This window comes from Colias croceus, chromosome 29 (assembly GCF_905220415.1).
Source record: "Colias croceus chromosome 29, ilColCroc2.1".
Taxonomy (NCBI): Eukaryota; Metazoa; Arthropoda; class Insecta; order Lepidoptera; family Pieridae; genus Colias; species Colias croceus.
In genome coordinates, this window is record NC_059565.1 from 2,215,644 (window position 1) to 2,236,501 (window position 20,858).

General features: G+C 33.2%; 1 protein-coding gene across 1 annotated transcript in view; it reads right to left on the reverse strand.

The window, feature by feature from the left end:
* The window catches only part of LOC123704371, a 61,136-nt gene that overhangs the window by 18,017 nt on the left and 22,261 nt on the right, over positions 1-20,858 (reverse strand). Inside the window, exon 2 of the mRNA XM_045652729.1 lies at positions 11,564-11,899. Coding sequence (XP_045508685.1) covers positions 11,564-11,899 — 336 coding nt within the window. The remainder of the gene's footprint in view (positions 1-11,563; positions 11,900-20,858) is intronic.

Consider the following 20,858-nt stretch of genomic DNA (forward strand, 5'->3'; position numbering starts at 1 on the left):
CAGACACACAAACACACAGCACAACTACAACACTATAATATTCATATACAAAATACCTTAAACCCTATCCAGAAATATTCCACAAACAAACAAAAACATAACCCACATTAAAATGGCACACTTTTGCATCAACTCGCAACAAACGAGGCTAGGTCATCAAACAACATTGTCCAACAACAATTACGATAATTTCTAGTGATGTAACACACGATTTGTCGATAATATTATTACGTATCTATATTATGCATGAACTTGACTCGACTTCACGTACTTTTTCAAGATTTTTATCGCAAAGGCCAAGGTTTGGTCAGGATCGGGTGTGTTTAATAATATCTGTTTTCAATTGTGTAATATTACGTTATTTTTATTTTTCGAACTTTTTTGTTATTTATATTGGATAATAACGACAAAACCCAATAGGAATAAACTTAAATATATAGAAAATGGAATGAAACGACATTTAAAAATAACTTGAAAAAAGGTGCATCGAAATTTGAATAAATTCGTAAATATTTTATTAAGAGATCGAGTTTTATTCAGAATTTTATCGATGAAATAAAAGGCATAGTATACCTATACAAGTAGGCCTGTACTTATAATCACAATTAAATCAAAATTTTTACTTTCCAAAAGTTCCTTCCTATTTGACCAGTTTTACTTTTTTTTTACCCACGTTCTCAAAACGTCAGAAAGCTCTCAATTCGTTTAAATTAAATTATTTCAATTAATATCTATCGGATATTTATATTTGACTATTATATTTGTATAAAACGCATCGATCAACAAAATATTACCTACGTAATATAATAAAAAAGTCACCTAACGAAAAGAAATTTTATTATAATAAGTAACATAAATCGTTATCACTACATTGTATAAAACGAAGTTGCTTTCTGGGTCCTTTTATATGGTTTAAAAAATCTTTAAAACCAAATTAACAATTAGTATCCTTGAAATTTCATTTAGAGGCAAAGCAGAAATGTCATTTTAGAAGTAGGTCTATGCATCTTAGACTTATTTGTTTAGTCAAAGGTCACCCTATAGCTGCTATTACATTTAATAGTCTTGTCAGATACAATCATACCAATAACATAACAAACTCAAACTCAAACTCAAACATTCATTTATTCAATTAGACTACTATTTAGTAGCACTTTCGAATCGTCATTACATAGGTAAGTATTTTTAACATTTACCACACAATGCTAAGTTGCATTGCGTGACAAACTTTAATATTATGATAGCCCATGTAGCGAGGAAAACTAAAGACTATATATCATCACGCTAAGACCAACAGGAGCGGAGCAATGCGGGTGAAACTGCGGGGAATAGTACTTTTATAAAACACCATGGCAACCCCCCAGAGCAAACTTCGGCAAACTTTTTTTACTACCAACCTTTTCACAACAAATTATGACATAATTCCCTTATCTATGTTGACACAGATCTTCGAAGACGGAAGCCTCACTAGATAAAATTGATTGACGCTTGACGTATTGATTCCTTATATTATAAATTCATTTAATTAATTATATTCTATTTATCGTAAACAACTTCAAAGGGAGCGGTTATGATAAGGGTTGTCCAATTGTTCGATACGTCAAAGTGATACGTGGAATTTCCATGAGATGATTGGTTTTAAATGAGTAATATTATATTAACATTGACTTTTTTGTCGTTTGCCGTTTGCCCCGGCTTACCCTGGGATACCCCGGAATAAATGATAGCCAATATCTTTCTGTTAGTTAAAGAATTTTCATTTCCTTTTTCATTCCTACTATAAAAAATATAGAGTTGCCTGCTTTAAAAAATATAGAGTTTATCTGCCTTTTGAGTCGTTTAAACTCAATAAAATTGCACCAAAAAACAATAGGTATAATTTTATAAAAAATACCTTACTTAAATACATATCTCAAATAAAATTTAACAAACCACGGCCACGGCTTCGCTTGTCAAATCACAAAAGATCATCACATGATCAAATGCATAGTTTACGATTATACTATAAAGGACATACAGACAAACGTGAATTTTTGTAATATATTTAAAACCAAAAGTTCTATGTCTTAGTATAGGTAGTATAGATTTATCTTATAACTAGCTTCCGCCCACGACTTTGTACGTGCATCCCCGTTTTTCCCCGTTCCCGCAAGAATTTCGGGAAATCCTTTCTTAGCGGATGCCTACGTCCTAACATCTACCTGCATGACAAATTTCAGCCCGATACGTCCAGTGGTTTGGGCTGTGCGTTGATAGATCACTATATCAGTCACCTTTGAGTTTTATATAGGTATCACTGAACTACTGGTCCGATTTGTTAATAAAAATTATTTCGGTGTTGGATAGCCCATTTATCTAGGAATGCTATAGGCTATATTATATCATCACGCTAAGACCAACAGGAGCGGTCAGCGGAGCCACGCGGATGAAAGCGCTTATCACATTTAAATATAAAACTCAAACGCAATTTCTTTATGCAATAAGACTTCTTTCAGAAGAGCTTTGAATCGAATATTCATTTTAACTTGCATTTAAAAAAACAAAAATAATTTTCCTCTTTTGGGTATCAAACGCAAGGCCTCTCAAAAGTTTCAAGACATAACCACTACACAAAAGAATTTAAAAGTAAACCACAATTGTGTTCAAAGTCATCAACATACCGATTACATACATACATACATACATACATACATACATACATACATACATTCATACATACATACACACATACATACAATGCGAAATTAAAAACACATTATCTAAAACCTTGGTTATATGCATGCGACCTTACTACCTTAGTCCTTTGGTTTTTATCATTTTTGCATTCACTTGCGAATACTACTAAAATACTTCAACACATCTTACTAATATCACAGAATAATAACTAGGATGGATGGATGTTTGATTGTTTGTAACTCTTTCACGCAAACACTACTGAACCGATTAAAATGAAATTTTGTATGTAGGTAGCTGAAGACCCAGAATAACACACAGGCCTCTTTATCCCACAATAAAGAAATACCACAGGTAATATTTAATGATTTTTTACGGTAGTAATTACACTGTCAACATTATGTCCTTTTGTTTTGGATCCATACTATATTGCGTACATATATTTCAAATTTAATGCGTAAATTGCGTATATTTAAAATAGTGTTTTGTATTAAAAATAATATTTAAACAATAGAGAAAAAAATTGTCTTATATAACTTTTATTTTCTTTTAACCTTTATCAAGATCAGAATGTATTAATGGAAGGCCTTGGCTCTCTTAACACAGGCTATGCCTAGCAAGAGAGTCTCATATCTAATTGTACAAAAAAAGGTCAAATAAAGATTTATTTAATTTATATTTATTTATAACATCGCTTTCCTAACAACTCAAAGAACATTGACATTTCTCCACCTTGCGCCATAATATCGATAATTTTCCATTCCATCGACACCAATACATCACTAGCCAGTAAATAAAACATATCAAAACAGAGCGGTCAGACAGATGGACGCCGAATTACAAAGAAAATGAGTTTATCTTAATTGCAATAATTTGTACATTGGTGTCATGTACTTAAATTTTATGATAAACCACGCTACATCTCTGCCCGCGGCTTCTTTCACGTTATCGCGATACAGCTGTTTCCTATAAGTATTAATGTTGATACTAGAAACGGCAAGAGCTTTAGGTATATTTTTTTTATAGTTAGCGAGCATGCGGGTCACCTGCCACCCTAGACAAGTGGCTTTCTATTAGCGTAACGTTTGATAGAATAGATTATGAATGTATGAAATTGACGTAAGCTGTCGATACATTTATCTACAGCTTTTGTCAATTTCATACATTCATAATCTATTCTATCAAACGTTACGCTAAACGAAAGCCACTTGTCTAACCCCTCTGGAAAGTGATGCCCGCCGCCCATTACCATTCGCGTTGTCACCGCGAATGTGGATATTTATGTGCCCTTTTTTTTGATCTCCTTGTCAAAGACGCTTGGAATCACCTCAGATGGTAAATAATTTCTTCAAAGTTTAAACTTCTAAAGCATGATATACGCTACACCAAGATAAACTAGAAATATGAAAGTACGCATGTATTAATATGTAGGTACTGTATCATGTATTAATATGTAGGTACTGTATCTTTCTCATTCAAATTGTTAATCGCAAATATCTCGTAAACAATAAACTAAAACAATATTACGTATTTAAGGTTCAATAACCCTCCATATTGGCGTAGGTAACTGAGAAATTACTATTTGCGATCATAATATATATCTATCTATACTTTTCCATATCACTCTATCTATATTTATGAAATTATTAAAAGAGACCAGAAGGACTATGACATCTTAAAGCATTTTCACGAAGTTTTTCAGATCACCTAATAGCGCTGTAATATTTCCACAAAGAATACTTACTGTTTTAAGGCATGGTAACCCCCCAGAACTAACAGGCTACATTTCATTTTAACACGGAATCAAAAATCCTAAACCAATAACGTAAGTTTCTCGCGAGACAAACCACGCGACAACCTAGTCTAAACAAAATTGCACAGGGGATCAATTTTCTTTCATTTACTAAAACGTTAATATCGCGTGTGTAAGCTATACATATACTATAGTATAGGTATATGCATTAGTTTGATTGCCATGACTCACGGTTACAAGGTGGGGCAAATATTGACTGTGTTTCTATAGAAATAGCGACCTTTAGGGGATGATAAATTGCTGTAGGGAGAACTAATTTTGCACGCTTTACTATGTAGAAACTGCTTTAGGAATGAACTAAAATGTCGGCATAATTAGATAGATTTTGAAATAAATTTTGTTCTATTAAAATATATAGTTTCTAATACATAAGATTTAAAGTTAAGAAATCTATTATAAGCGCGGGCGAAGTCGCGAGCGGAAATCTAGTATATATTTCTATACTTAGAATCAATGATTCCAAAGCTCTTTGAAAATTATTCTTATATAGTAACTAATTGTTGAGTTTGTTTAACAATTTTTGGAAGTTTATTCCATACTAGGTTTCCGACCGCGGCTTCGCCCGCGCGCAGTCAAAGAAAAACCAGCATAGTTCCCGTTCATTTTCCCGGGATAAAAAGTAGCCTATGTCCTTTCTCGGGTATCAAAATATCTCCATACCAAATTCCATGAAAACTGGTCCAGTAGTTTAGGCGAGATTGAGTAACAGACAGACAGAGTTACTTTCGAATTTATAATATTATAGTATGGATTTTGCAATCATATTTTGATATTTAAAGTTAGGTATAAAGGCATACAATAAAAACTCTAAACCCATCGAATTGATAAAGAACAATAATTAATATAAACAATGACTATTGTAGGATTAATAGACAATAACAATCGAAATCTCTCGTGGTTTGAGAATTTTAGAACAAAACATTATAATAATATTCCCTATGAGAATATGAATCCATACTAATATTATAAATGCGAAAGTAACTCTGTCTGTCTGTCTGTCTGTTACTCAATCACGCCTAAACTACTAAACCAATTTTCATGAAATTTGGTATGGAGATATTTTGATACCCGAGAAAGGACATAGGCTACTTTTAATCCCGGGAAAATGACGCAATCCCGGAAATCCCACGGGAACGGGAACCATTGGGGTTTTTCTTTGACTGCGCGGGCGAAGCCGCGGGCGGAAACCTAGTTATTCATAAAGATATCTACTGCTAATGATATGATAACCTAATTGAATTGTATATTTAGCAACAAAGCAGTCTGATGAAATTTATTATATTTTATGAATCCTTATTAGGACCTCAATTCATTTTTAAAACCGACCCCTAAGAATTTATCATCTATTTCTTTTCCATGTGGAAATAAAGCCTACATATATGTAAATAGTTTAACTAGCTGCGCTCCGCTTCACCTGCGTGGCCCCGCTTCTGTTGGTCTTTAGCGTGATGATAAATAACCTTTAACTTTATCGATAAATGGGCTATCAAACAACGAAAGAATTTTTCAAATCGGACCAGTAGTTCTCGAGATTAGCGCGTTCAAACAAACTCTTCATCTTTATAATATTAGTAGTTTAATAAGATACCCTCATTTGTTAATTAGATGAATCAATTTTTAATAGCTACCCATAACATTGAAATCAGCCTTTCAAAATTGTTCATCTAATTTAAAGATGAGGGTATATTTTTCTACTATCGGATCTAAGACAATTATAAATATCTTCTACATAGGTACACTACCTATACATATATACAACCTCTTCGATAAAGTTTATTCTAGGTTAATCTTTAGAAAAAAAAACAATCGGTAAAAAGCGTAATTTTGGGCAGGTCAGTGAATCAAAATAACGTTAGGCATGCGAACTAAATTGATGTTTTTCTAAATTATACTGTGACTATTCAACAATACAAGAATACCGTTAAATCAACAGTTATAATAGAATAATGACTTGTGAAACAAAGAAAAAGTGGCTATACGCTTAAATTGACCTCCATTTGTTTTTAAATGACGAAATATCCTTTATTGTGCATCCGTTCCCGTGTATTCGATAGATAGATGGAAAAATTTAGATAACTGTGTCAAGATAAACTATTGTTTACAAGGAAACGTATAAAATTGGTAGATCCTGAATGTTCAATGTTTGTTTTGCCCGATTGTGACTAAAGCAGTGTTGAAGATTATCAATAAATAGGTTTTTTTTTTTTTTTTTGTAAGGTGTTTCTCAATGTTAGCCAGAAGGGCTTCTACATTTTAACGCGGACGCGGGGGTGAACTGAAGGTTCACCCTGGTAGCGACATGCACAAGGGCGTCCCCCCTTGACGGGGACCACGAACCTCGGCTTGAGCTGTCGCTTGAGTGGAGGAGGCCAGAAGGGCCCTAATCGGACGGGAATAAATAGGTGTGCCTCGCGGTTTTACCCGCATTACTCCGCACCTATTGGTCTTATTATATTATCTTTTATTATCTTATTTTATTAGCCTATTATTTTATAACCTTCCTCGATAAATGGGCTATCTATCTGTGAAATGTTTTTCCAAATCGGAGCTGTAGATGCAGTGGATCCTGAGATTAGCGCGTTCAAACAAACAAACTCTTCGGCTTTATAATACATATTAGTATAGAATAATATTATGTTTTATATTATTTTTGGCACGCTCTGTAGCGTTAAGAGTTAATGGATTTCAGCTTGAGAAGTGCCGTTAGATTTTGTAACCGTGAGAATAACAATTTAAATGGCGTAATATTATGTCTTCAAGTGTGATTTTTCTAGCGAATTATTCATGAAACTACATAATCATTATTATGAATACTAGGTATATTACTGGCTGAGCAAATCATGAAACACAGATCAAAATAAGTACAATTTATCATAACTTAGAAAAGAAATAATCGTATAATACATACGTCATACACAGAGTTATTTAGTATCAAACCTGAATCAACTATCAATGTCTTCTTTAGGTACAGCTAGATTTATTCAAGAAAATTGTAAATCACGTATTTACTATATGCACACACTCGTTAATTATTACACATACACACTACAAAGCGAAAAAAATCACAATAACTTGACAATCATTAAATACCACAGTAACCTGCAAACAAAATTCTTTCTTCTACCCACAAATCAAAAGAGAATAAATTCATTCGATTCATATTATATTTATTATTACGTATATTTATCAGAAGACAAGTCAAGATTAACAGATGAAATTTGCACGTGACCTTTGAAATATTTTTCCATTGTCTTACTTAGCTACTATTTAAGTCTAAACTAGGTAGGATTTAGTACTTGCAAGTTAAGAAAGCTTCTTTTAATTACTTTTACTTATAAGATTTTCAAGAAACTTTTTATATTTAACGAATTAAGCGTCGGGAAGTCTATTATAAAGAATACGGTCTACATTTAAAAAATCGTGAATCAAGTAAAATGTCGTGTTATGGTGATAGATACTAACCTTTCATACTGAATCAATTCTTTAATTTTATTAGGAAGGACCATACCTGAATCTTTGAGGATTGATAATCCGTTAAATTTCCAGGTATTTGGTGCCTTTGCCTCGTATCTTAATGTTAGTAAGATATTCCTAATACCTTTCTTTATTTCACCAATAACTTATACCTTTCTTTATTTCACCACTAAATTCACTTTAATCCATACTAATATTATAAATGCGAAAGTAACTCTGTCTGTCTGTCTGTCTGTTACTCAATAACGCCTAAACTACTGAACCAATTTGCATGAAATTTGGAATGGAGATATTTTGATACCCGAGAAAGGACATAGGCTACCTTTTATTGCGAAATATGTACCACGGGCGAAGCCGGGGCGGACCACTAGTTTCACATAATGCAGTCCCAACTACACTCATGCTAAAGTATATCACTCAGATCCTCTAAATTTCGAGGTACATATTTCCTAAAGATAACCTTTCTTCTTTCACAAAAAAACTTCACATATTGTACCTACTACACTTAGATCCTATTATATGTTTTTTTTTTTATATTTTAGAGTACTTTTGCCTCGTACCCTAATATTTGGTAGTAAGACAATCCAAACATACTATATTTCACCAATTTTTACACTAATTGCACATATTGTACTACACTATCACTTTAATATATCACTATACACTAACTCATAAATTATGAACTAACTCATGGTACACCATACATACTCATCATTGGTTTAAAACCAACTAACGTACGTCGTTTCAGCGAACCGCAGTGTAGCGTTAGGCTTGGCTTACATGGCGCTGTTATTATTATATTTTAAATATTAAAATGGATGGAGTAAAAATTAATATAAATTTCGCGCGAAATTAAGATTATAGGTTTAACTAAATGAAATATATGAAAAATTATGTTTTAAGTAATTATGTACTCATAACTCCGTATATTGTTATTAAAATACAAAAATGTTGTAGGGGATTTTATATCGTCATTGAACTTGTCCAATATCAATATATATTTTTGCTCGCTAATTCTTATTTTAATATTTAATTAGACATAAAATGAAAAGCTCGGCATACTGTATATAAAATGCATTATGAAATAAATTATGTAATATTTAAAATGTAATGTCTTGTTCTATAGCAAAATTATTCATCTACTACCGAATTGAACGTGGTATTAATATTATAGGCTAGAATTTATTTACATGCACAGTGCAATCTACGCATTATAAAAAACGCTAAACTAGTTCATCTCCATGTAACCGTTCCTTTATGCCATGATTTTTTCCGTCAGCATTATGACTAAGAGATAATATCATTGTTTGTTTGTACATTCAACAATAACCGTATCGTAAGCACGAATCTGACACTTTGATAATTTTAGGTGCGATGTTATATAATATTTTTAAAAGAAGACAATGCACTTTTGCGCGTGACTGTATTATTAGGGTTAATAATAGGGTTGCTACATGAATTTTATTTATTTCTGTAGTACTAGTAGCTCACTTTGGCTCCATCTGAATAGATTTTTCAACGTTTTTAAAAGTCATCGTCCAAATTGACGCGGTGACATATTATATCCAAGAAACAAAACATCATTAAAATCCGATCAGCAGTTATTGAGCTATAACTTACAAATGGTCTATTTAATATGACAGACAACACCTTTATTATATACTTCTTAAGTATTTAACGTAAAATTGTATTCTGTTATATAAGATTAGCCCCCCATCTTATGTTATAAGGTTCCTGAGATTAGCGCGTTCAAACAAACAAACCCTCCAGCTTTATAATATAAGTATAGGTACATATATGCAGTTATCAATTAACATGCTGCATGTACTACTGAATACTGAGACCGCCTCCTTGGTACAGTGGTTGACGCGTGAGCGTAAAACCGAGGGGTCCTGGGTTCGATACCCGGTGGAGACGAAGAAAAAAAAATTTCTCGGTCTGGCAGGACACAGAATGCTGATCACCTACTTGTCTCTAAAGAAAATAGATCAGTGAAACAACTACAGTATAATGCATCTGCCCCTTACCCCACTGCCACGAGAAATTTATATGTTTGCATAGACCTAGTAGGGTCTCATCGTAAAATTTTATTACTGGGCTTTTCAGAGTGAATCACTTGCTCGGAAAATTACGTCATACGAAGTTACTGTTGAATACAATACATTTTCGCGCACTTAATTTTGCGGTTACTTTACTTAAGCATGTAGGGTTGCCACATGTTTTTCGAAATGATTGTTTCAAGTTTCGTTTGAGAAATATTATCATAATTCTTATGATTTATTATGTTTAATGTTTATGTATCATGTGAATGACCACAGTTATTTTTTTTAAGCTATTGCATAGCATCTATCGCGGGCCTTGAGCGCGGGGACCGAATCGACAAATTCCATAACGAAAAAACCTCACGCTCCCCACTCCGACGGGCGGAGGCTTATTTATCAAATGACTCAAATTGTCATGATAACACATGATAACAAAAATTGGAACGGGCGTAATATTATCACCCACAAATCCTTTATTTTCAGTAGGAATAAAGCCGTTTACTTAGAATCAAGTCCCGAACCCTTTGTTACTCACGCGACTATGAAGGAAGAAATAAAATTTTGGTAGAATAAAAAAAAATAAGCACTTTTTAACACATCTGTACTTCTTAAAGAATTACGACACAACTACTAATTGAGTTCATCCCTTTCCGTCCTTACATACATCTATCTCTTTCTATCTTTACTAATCTCAAACGAATTTAAACCTTACTACAACTTCATTAAAATACATTTTAGTACAAACTGATATAAATGAGTAATAAGTACTACATCGAGGAGCGCTAATTAAATGTACTTAAAACAAAGACTTCTTTAGTTTAACGCGTTTATTTGCTAAAGGATTTTTTCTAAACGATTACATTTGCACCTCTTTATTTCATCACTACATAAGTACCTTCATATTTTAAAACGAAGTCGCTTCCCGCTGTCTGTATGTCTTTAAAATTACGCAACAGATTTTGATGCGATTTTTATATTTTCTTATAATTATGTATTTAGATAGTGTTCTAAAGAAAAGTTATATTAAAATAATATATGGCTAAATGTGTTGCTTAGCGTAAAACTCGAGAACGTCTCGTCCAATTCGTCAATTTTTTTAACGTTTTTGTTAAGGCACAAGGAATGTGGTAAGAGAACACGAAACAGGGGCAATAGGGCAGTTGTTCTGCCGGGACAAGTAGTTACCTACATATAATTTGCTAAATACAAAACTGTTGAAGCCACAAGCGAAAAACTTAAAAAAGCCCTGTTATTACCAAAGGATGTCTCGAATATGAAGTTCTTTTGTGGTCATATTCCACGCTGGCCAAATGTGGGTTGTAAGCTTTCATATATCGTCAAACTAATCCAATATTTGTTTCTTAGTTCTATTCTATATTTAAGTTAATCTCATACTATTTATTTCATTTCTAGTTATGAAAATATAATACTTAAGTCTTAAACGTTCGTAATCCAAGCGTAAAATGTGATTATGATATTCTAAACCATTTATAGGTATTGTAATGATGTCTAATTACATTAAAAATCTACATTTAAAAGTAAGTCCCATAAGAATACTCACATTTTCTCTATCGACATCGAGTTGACTGCTATCATTCTTCGGTAAACTAAATCCGACCTTATCCCCTTTGTCTGTGCGTCTATATTTCTTCGAATCAGTTGCAAATTTCTTCTCCACCGTTTTCCTTACGAACTTGAATTCGTCGGACACGTTCTCCGTGCTCTTCCATATCTTTGTCAGCGGTTTCTTAGAGATCTTCGGCTTCTCGAACATTCTAGAAACTTCTGGGAGCGTCTCGAAGTTTTCCCGTAGCTTCTGGAAGTCTGTTTTCACTGGTTCTGCCTCTGGTGTTGCTGGACGAGACACGTCGCATGGCTCGTCGTAGATTTTCTGCTCCTGTAAATTAATAAATTCATATTAATACTTTGCAGACACAATATTATTAACTGCATGTTTTTGATGTCAAATTGTATTTCAATCAAGCCATTTTGACGTGATTAGGTACGCAAGATTTTTGAATACCCCCTTGAAACATTAACAAACTTTGGAATTCATAATCTTAGCAGTAATTCCTGCTTATTTTATGAATTACATATCTACTTATTAGAATTTTAATGTTCACTACTGTTTCACAGGTCGATTGTCTTTACGGCCGAGGAAGAATTCTATGCCCTGCTTTACTTAGTATTTTATTATAACTATGGGACCTGATATTATCTGATACTTGTACATTACGAGAAAAGAACGTAATGGTAAGTGTTGATCACTTCTTTATTTTTTTACATACATAAATGATTCTAAAAAAAATTAATAGCCGATTTCAGAGTTTCCTGGTAACTGGTAAGTTCTCTTCATCTCATTTGTCAGTCAAAATCACTAGAAAATCTACGTCCAAACTGATCAAATATATCAGCATCATTACAAGAAAATGCTGCTACCAGTTCTAATCTATACATATAATAAATCTGTAGAAGGGTCAATTCTGTACATTGAAAATATTGAAAAAATAAATAGCAGGGGGTGTTACTGGATTGATACCAAACCCAAATATGTGATTAAAAAATTTTTTGTCTGTCTGTCTGTCTGTATGTGAAGGCATCACGTGAAAACTAGCGGTTCGATTTCGATGAAACTTGGTATAATTATACCTTATTATCCTGGGCGTAAAATATGATACTTTTTATCCTGGAAAAATACGTAGAAAAAAATTAATCTTAATTTTTCAGTTTTATCCATAGACGTTGTTCCGTAGAACCGCAAACACACGTTGCGTATTATTATAGGCCTAGCCGTATTTGGGAATTGGGTCCAATAGATATTTATAAGATGTTATTGACAGAGGTACTCAAAATGGAGAAATAACCATCCACGCGAAGACCGACATCCGCGCGGACGGAGTCGCGGGCGGAAGCTAGTAATAAATAAGAACATCCTTACCAATCAATGGAAACTCATTACATTACTCAATACTATCGTAAACTTTCACAAACAAAAGTGCAGTTAGTCAAACATAGATTTCTAGCTCGCGTGATGCGTGTATGACCGATGACGTCATAACTACTGGCGAAGAAAGTAAACTCTATGGAAGTAAAATTATTCAATGCAGTTTATTGCTTAAGTGGAAACAATTATCTATGTTTGTAATATTGAAGTAATAGCTTTTTAAACAGCTCAAGATATCCGCGCGCATTATCTCTTCAAAAGATTTATGAAAGATTTCTTCTTACAAAGTAGCTAAGCATATAATATCTTCCCCCAAAAAAAATACCATAGTGTATGAAATTTTGTTGTGTATCATCGGCAGATCTGAGAATAGGTCGGCAGACCTACTAAAAAATAAAAAAAAGTTTTCTACCAAAACTATTTTCAAACCTTCTAAGTGTCCTAATAGAACATTGAACAACAATTGCCGGGTCAGTTAGTTACCATGTTAAGTCTTTAACCTTTACAGCTTACTTCCACACTTACTTCCACAACTCACAAGTGATAACTGCGTTAAAAACAACCGACTTCAAACTTGCACTTGCAACATTTACAAATACAGACAAAAATGCTCATAAAATAAAAACTACTGGGCCTATCCGAATAAAATTTTTATGGGACCAATTCGACACCATCCCGCATCGAACAAAAAAAGAATCACGTAAATCGGTTCAGAAAACTCGGAGTAATCGGTGTACATACATAAAAAAAACATACCGGCCGAATTGATAACCTCCTATTCATTTTTTGAAGTCGGTTAAAAACAAAACAATCATCAACACAAATATCTATTTACACAATTGCCAATATAATATTACATAATTAAACTGTAACATTAGTGGAATGACCTGAGCGCACGGTTCGTTGACCAAATCTCTTGTGGTCAATTGGTTGTTTGTGGTCACTTACCACAGTGGTAGGGTTTCTTGGTACTTGTGAAATGGTCACTTTTTACAGGTTTGTATGTTTGTTTGTTTGTTGTACGGCTGTTGGATTGGTAAATAGAATGGGTCGCTTTAAAACCTTCCTAAAAACAACACTGTAGAAGTACTTTTGACTCTTCATAAATCACTGTAGAAGTGTTCAAAGGCAAACAGATTCATCATAATTAGCCCATATATGTTCCCTCACTTCCCACTATGAGGATACAGACCATAATACACCACGCTGGCCAAGTACAGGCACAAGTCAAATGTCGGTTTCCTCTGTCGATGTTTTCTTACACCGTTGCGTTCGAGCAGTGGTGGTAAATAAAAAAATCTATGTATTTTAATTCAATTAAACATCCCTTACGTGGTTGAAAGGCAAACAAATTTATAATTATAAATGAATACTGCATCAGTTTTAGTAAATCACTACCTAATAGGAGAAATAAAAGTTTGTGAGCTGATACATAGGATAGGTTTCATCCCGGAATACCAGAGCACCAGGAGTGTCAATATTAGAGTCAATTTGACTAAGTGGACAATGCCGAGGGCGGAAAGTTTTAAATAAGTATATGAATACGTTTCTTTCCCCTACATAGACTTTTCCCTTGTTTCCATCAGCCGAATTATTTCGCGACCATTTTACCACGACCTCACCAAACACGGCGATCACCATATAAGAAACTATTACACAATACCGTCCACCCATTGTTCTACAATCTGGGTTATCTGAGACAATAGATGGTAATGATAAGCCACGTTACTTCACATATTTATTATATTAAAACGAGTAGTTCAGGATACATCGCCCATTTTTGAAAGTGACTACTATCAAGCTAATTTTCCGTTTGTAGCTTTATTTTGATGAGACGCCCAATAATTTCGTGTACGAAAGTCTCGATTGTGGTAGCTAACAGAGATAATAAGGATAAAAATTTTTGATTTGATGGTTCTCAAATATTTATTACTAACTGAATTTTTTTTTTGTTCAATCTCAAGATAATTACCTAAATTATTCGAAAAAATATTTGTCCTACAAAATCTATGGTTGGTTCAAAGAGTCCCCCTTTCCAAAGTTTATCGATAACGAGGTCATCATAAATGATTACTAACAAGCTGATTTTTTTGTTTTCACTTAATTAATGTTTATATAATTCAACAGACATATTGTCCTACAAATTGCGTAATAAATATCCCACCAAAAACATTTTCATGTAAAATGTTGCCAAGACGAGCCCATATGACTCGCACTGTCAAAAAGTTATCAGATCTCATGTAGAGCGAAGCTTCTAACACTACACGCCCTAACTCTACAAGGCCTAACTTCACAAACTCTACACCTTAGTCAAAATATGTGGCTTGGCCATTTCGCTACATTCACATCGGCGTAAGGTGAAAAATTAATTCACTGTGCATTACTTTTGTGTTATACAATAGTTCTTGTAGTAACGAACGGCCAAGCCACATATTTTGACTAAGGTGTAGAGTTTGTGAAGTTAGGCCTTGTAGAGTTAGGGCGTGTAGTGTTAGAAGCTTCGCTCTACATGAGATCTGATAACTTTTTGACAGTGCGAGTCATATGGGCTCGTCTTGGCAACATTTTACATGAAAATGTTTTTGGTGGGATTTCATTTCTTTTTGTAAGTTGTTTGTAACAAAATTTTATAAGTATGTCGATTAAAGTTTTAATTTTTTTTTAACAAGGAGTACCTATACATATATATATCTAGGGGAACCAAGTTTTAGATTATTAGATTAGACCTCTAGCGTCATCAAAATTTAATTTAAAATTATAGGTCTCATACAAACTCCCATCCCCTAGTTTAAGGGGTTGGGGGATGAAAGTTACAAGTTTTATAATTTTTTTGTTGTTTGTGTGCTAATACTAGCTTACATACAAAATTTCAGCTTTCTAGGACATTAGGAAATACCTTAAGAATTTTGATGATCATCAGTGAGTCAGTGACGAAATTAGCGTTTTTTAGATATAAATAAAATCTGAAGTATAGAAGCTAATGTAATTAAAACTTAATATGTTCAATAAGTCCGCTATTGACAATATATCCCGAAAATTTTGTTGATCTATCATAATCCAAACCCAAGTTATGAGGGTTCAAAAAAACGTCGAAGCGCTTCGAGAAAAGGTAGGTAGTGCCCGTGCTTGTTCGCTTGGCTCGTCTTGGCGGGGGCACTGCCGTGCCCCCAGATTTGAGAACCATCAAATCAAAAAATTTTATCCTTGTTATCTCTGTTAGCTACCACAATCGAGAGTTTCGTACACGAAATTATTCGGTGTCTCATCAAAATAAAGCTACAAACGGAAAATCAGCTTGATAGTAGTCACTTGCAAAAATGGGCGATGTATCCTGAACTAGAGGTCTTGATTGGTGAATATGTATGGAAATAATCGTATGTAATCTATCCACAAGAAAATGGTTCCTTATTTATCTTGCTTACGTCATAAATTGAGAAGTAATTTCTCATTCTGAGTTTTCTATATCTTCTAAAAGAAAATAAATAATATATCTATACTAATATTATAAAGAGGAAAGGTTTTGTATGTATGTATGGTTTTCACGCATAAACTACTGGACCGATTTTGATGAAATTTGGCACAGACAATCTTTAGACCCTGAGAAAGAACATAGGCTACTTTTTATTGCAAAATATGTACCACGGGCGAAGCCGGGGCGGACCGCTAGTTTATAATAAATTTCTAAAAACATGACGATACATATAGGTACAAACTACATGATTTTAACTGTTTGAACAGTTAGTAAACAGTAATATTTAACCAACTTCAATTCTTTACAATAATATTAGTGAAAATACTCTTTTAAATCTATTTTCAAATAAATGCCTAGAAAATAAACTTATAGAATTTCAAACATGAATATCGCTAAAACAACGATACACAGCGAGTCTTCCTTTACATAATATTATAGAGTGTACTACACTTATTTTACATGTATTATTGTTTCCGGATTAAAATGGAGACCTGATTTTTATAATATTTGATTTCATCGTGAGGAAACCGGCATGTGAAGCATCGAAAGTTCGATATAATATGACATCTGCCCGCATTTAGCCAGCGTGGTAGATTATGGCATGTTTTCTCATGGGCAGCCTGTATGGGATGATGACTTAAAAAGGTGAGGTTCTAGAATATTCTAGAATGTTGTTGAATTAAATAAATAAAATAAATAAATAAACGTTTATTGTCAACATAACACAAATAAGAGCACAAGATTTTACACAATATACCTAAACACACACACACATAAAATACACACATTAAATTTATCAACAATACTTAAGTAAGTAAGGTACTGGGCATTTTCATGTTGACAAAAGGGACCAACTCAGTATTCGGCACGAATGATAATAAAACCATTCGTGTCACTGATTTTCAGTGGCCCCTAATGACACTTGGAGTTAAACTAATACATTTCCGACTGACTACTTAATCGGTACCTGCCTTCGAAGTAAGAGGTCGTGTGTTCGATTGCCACCCAGGGCAAATATTTGTGTGATGAAGATCGATGTTTGCGGGTGTTAATTATCTATACATAAGTATATGTTTAAAATTACATAAGTATGTATGTTAATAAGCCATTTGGCTTCCATAACACAAGCAAAAAGCTTAGTATGGGATCAGATCGTGCCGTGTGTGAAAAATGTTCTGAAATATTTATTATATTATCAATAAACGATAATCATTAAACCAATGTCGCGATAACTCAGGCCACGGACCAAAGTTCTTGGATCTAGAGGATAACTGAATTATAATTAATTTGTGTATATATTCTGTTGGGTTAAAGTATTATTTACGAGTATGTGAATTTTATAGCTTTTATTGTTCAGGCGATTTTGGACTATAACAGTTGGTAATTGGATTCATTTTGGATCGTTTTGAATGAACAAGGATTTGTCAGATTACGATTAATGCAATTTTTACATATTGAGGGTAGATTAGAGTCTATTTATAGGTTTTATGTTTATGTCATGGAAATCGTACTAAGTCATATTGGACACGTGCTTAGAAAGGAACTAATTATTATAATTAATAAAAATAAAATGCTTCTTAGAGCATTCCCATAGGTAAAGGAAAAAAGGTAGGTTTTCATATTAGCATAATTTTAAATTAACCTAGAGTACCTAATGATAATTCGTTATGATTATAGAACAGACACAACATTTTTTTAAGGATTTTTAACATAATATCTTCAGACAGGCATTTAAGACTTTTGCCAATTAGAAATTCGTTTACAACCTCTTATACCTAATATATTAAACATTATAATGTACTAGCGGTCCGCCCCGGTTTCGCCTGTGGACTGTAGTACATATTTAAGTTTTCTCTACATAAGAACCATCCTCGTACTTCAAGGAATATAATAAAATTTGTAATTGTAATTTTTGTAATTGTATTAACTTTCTGCTTTTATTTTTTGGTTGCTTGGAAGAAATTGCTGTTAAGCAATGAAGCCGCCAATTGGTTAGTATAATATCCTGATTTTGTCAAACTTTGTGTGTGCAATAAAGAGTAGGTATAATATAAATAAATAAATAAATAAATAAAGAATTATCGAAATCGGTTCAGCCGTTCACACGTGATGCCGTGACAACGCGAAACAGGTTTCATTTTTATATAAGTTTATATGCAAGGCAGGCATTAAATTTTATAATTAAGTAGTATAATTATTACAATACAAATATAAATACAAAGAAAGATAAAAATACGAAATAAACACGTAGACTTGACTTCAAAATGTAAATTATAAAAAAAAAAAAACACTAAAATGTCTCTTCCACTCATTCATACATAGATACAAATTCAATATCCCCAGTAAATAACCGATAAGCGTGCGTCACATTATGAGTAACAACGATAACATAAAACATGATTTTACAATAAAAACTATTGTCACTTAACATACAGCCCGTCTGAAACTTAACCTACTTAATAACTATCTGCATAAAGTTGCGAAATTAATATTTAATTGTCATTTTATTTGCACACTAGCTGCTTGATTGGCACGCCCTTTACCTATCTATACTAATATTATAAAGAGGAAAGGTTTGTATGTACCTATGTATGTATGGTTTTCACGCATAAACTTCTGGACCGATTTTGATGAAATTTGGCACAGACAATCTTTAGACTCTGAGAAAGAACATAGGCTACCTTGCGAAATATGTACCACGAGCGAAGCCAGGGCGGATCGCTAGTAGGTAGATAAAAATATTTTTTTAACAACAATACAAACTGCCAGAACTAAATAAAATTTAAATGGGATCACATGGAAGTAGTGGTGTGCGGAATCGATTATCATTAATCGATTAATCGATTATCAAGATGATCGTTTGCAATCGATTATCATTTCGATACAATCGATTGGGAGTAAGCCATTTAAGTTATGGTAACCCTACACAACAAACGTGTGGCAATAGCTTGTCTGCTGGATCCACGTTTTAAAAAACTCGGTTTCGGTACGGACAGTAATGCAACAAATGCCCAACAACGTTGTCTTGAAGAACTATTAATCATTAATTTATCTCAGAAACAGCACTCAAGGGCTAGTAATTACACAACCACAACAACTTGAGCAAGTAACTGCAAAACTATCGATCTGGGATCATTTTGAGCGAAAGAAATCAAATTTTATTGCAACATCTACATCTTCAACTGAAAACATAATAACATTACGACAAAACTTAGAATTACCTCCACTTGCAAGGACAAGAGGTCAGTTGACAAATTTAAGACGGAACAGCCTTCTGCCAAAGCATCTAGATTACATCATTTTTTAAATGCTAACTGGTCACAGATTGGAAATTATTGATGTATTTGTTTGATTTTTAATATCTAGTAGTTTTATTTTAAAAAAATATGTGATTTAATTCAGTTTTGTTTCATTTTTGTAATCTGGAGGTAAGACAATGTAACAATTTTTATTTCGAACTAGCTTCCGCCCGCGACTCCGTCCGCGCGGATGTCGGTCTTCGCTTGGATGGTTTATTTCTTCATTTTGAGTAACTCTGACAATGATATCTTATAAATATATATCGGACCCAAATACGGCTAGGCCTATAATAATACGCAACGTGTGTTCGCGGTTCTACAGAACAACGTCTATGGATAAAACTGAAAAATTAAGATTAATTTTTTTCTACGTATTTTTCCAGGATAAAAAGTATCCTATTTTACGCCCAGGATAATAAAGTATAATTATACCAAGTTTCATCGAAATCGAACCGTTAGTTTTCACGTGATGCCTGAACATACAGACAGACAGACAGACAGACAGACAGACAGACAAAATTTTTTTAAACACATATTTGGGTTTGGTATCGATCCAGTAACACCCCCTGGTATTTATTTTTTCAATATTTTCAATGTACAGAAATGACCCTTCTACAGATTTATTATATGTATAGACAAGATAATCGATTAATAATCGATTATCTTGGTTCGCATAATCGATTAATCGATTAGATAAATAATCGAATCGGCACAGCACTGCATGGAAGGCATGAGCTTTCACATAAAAAAAATATCAAAATCGGTTCCAAAAAGCCCAAAGAATAATACAGATATACTAAGAACCTCCTCCTTTTTTGAAGTCGGTTGACTTTGACACTTCGAAATATAAGCACATTTCGTGACTTTAGGTAGGTACTGTTATTTCTGATAGAGGGCGCTAGTAGTACAACATATTACTTACAAGTTACTTAGATGTGAAATTACAAGTCTAACTGAAAATTATATTTATAAATATAACGTTTAACGTTGTATAATAGAATTTTCGTTCATAAGTAAAATAAAATCATTTCTTACCATCTCGACTTAATAAATATGTAACCAATAGAAAAACCTTTAACCTGCCGAATTCTAGACAAAACCGAAATAACCACAAACTAAATTACGACAAACGAAAACGCCT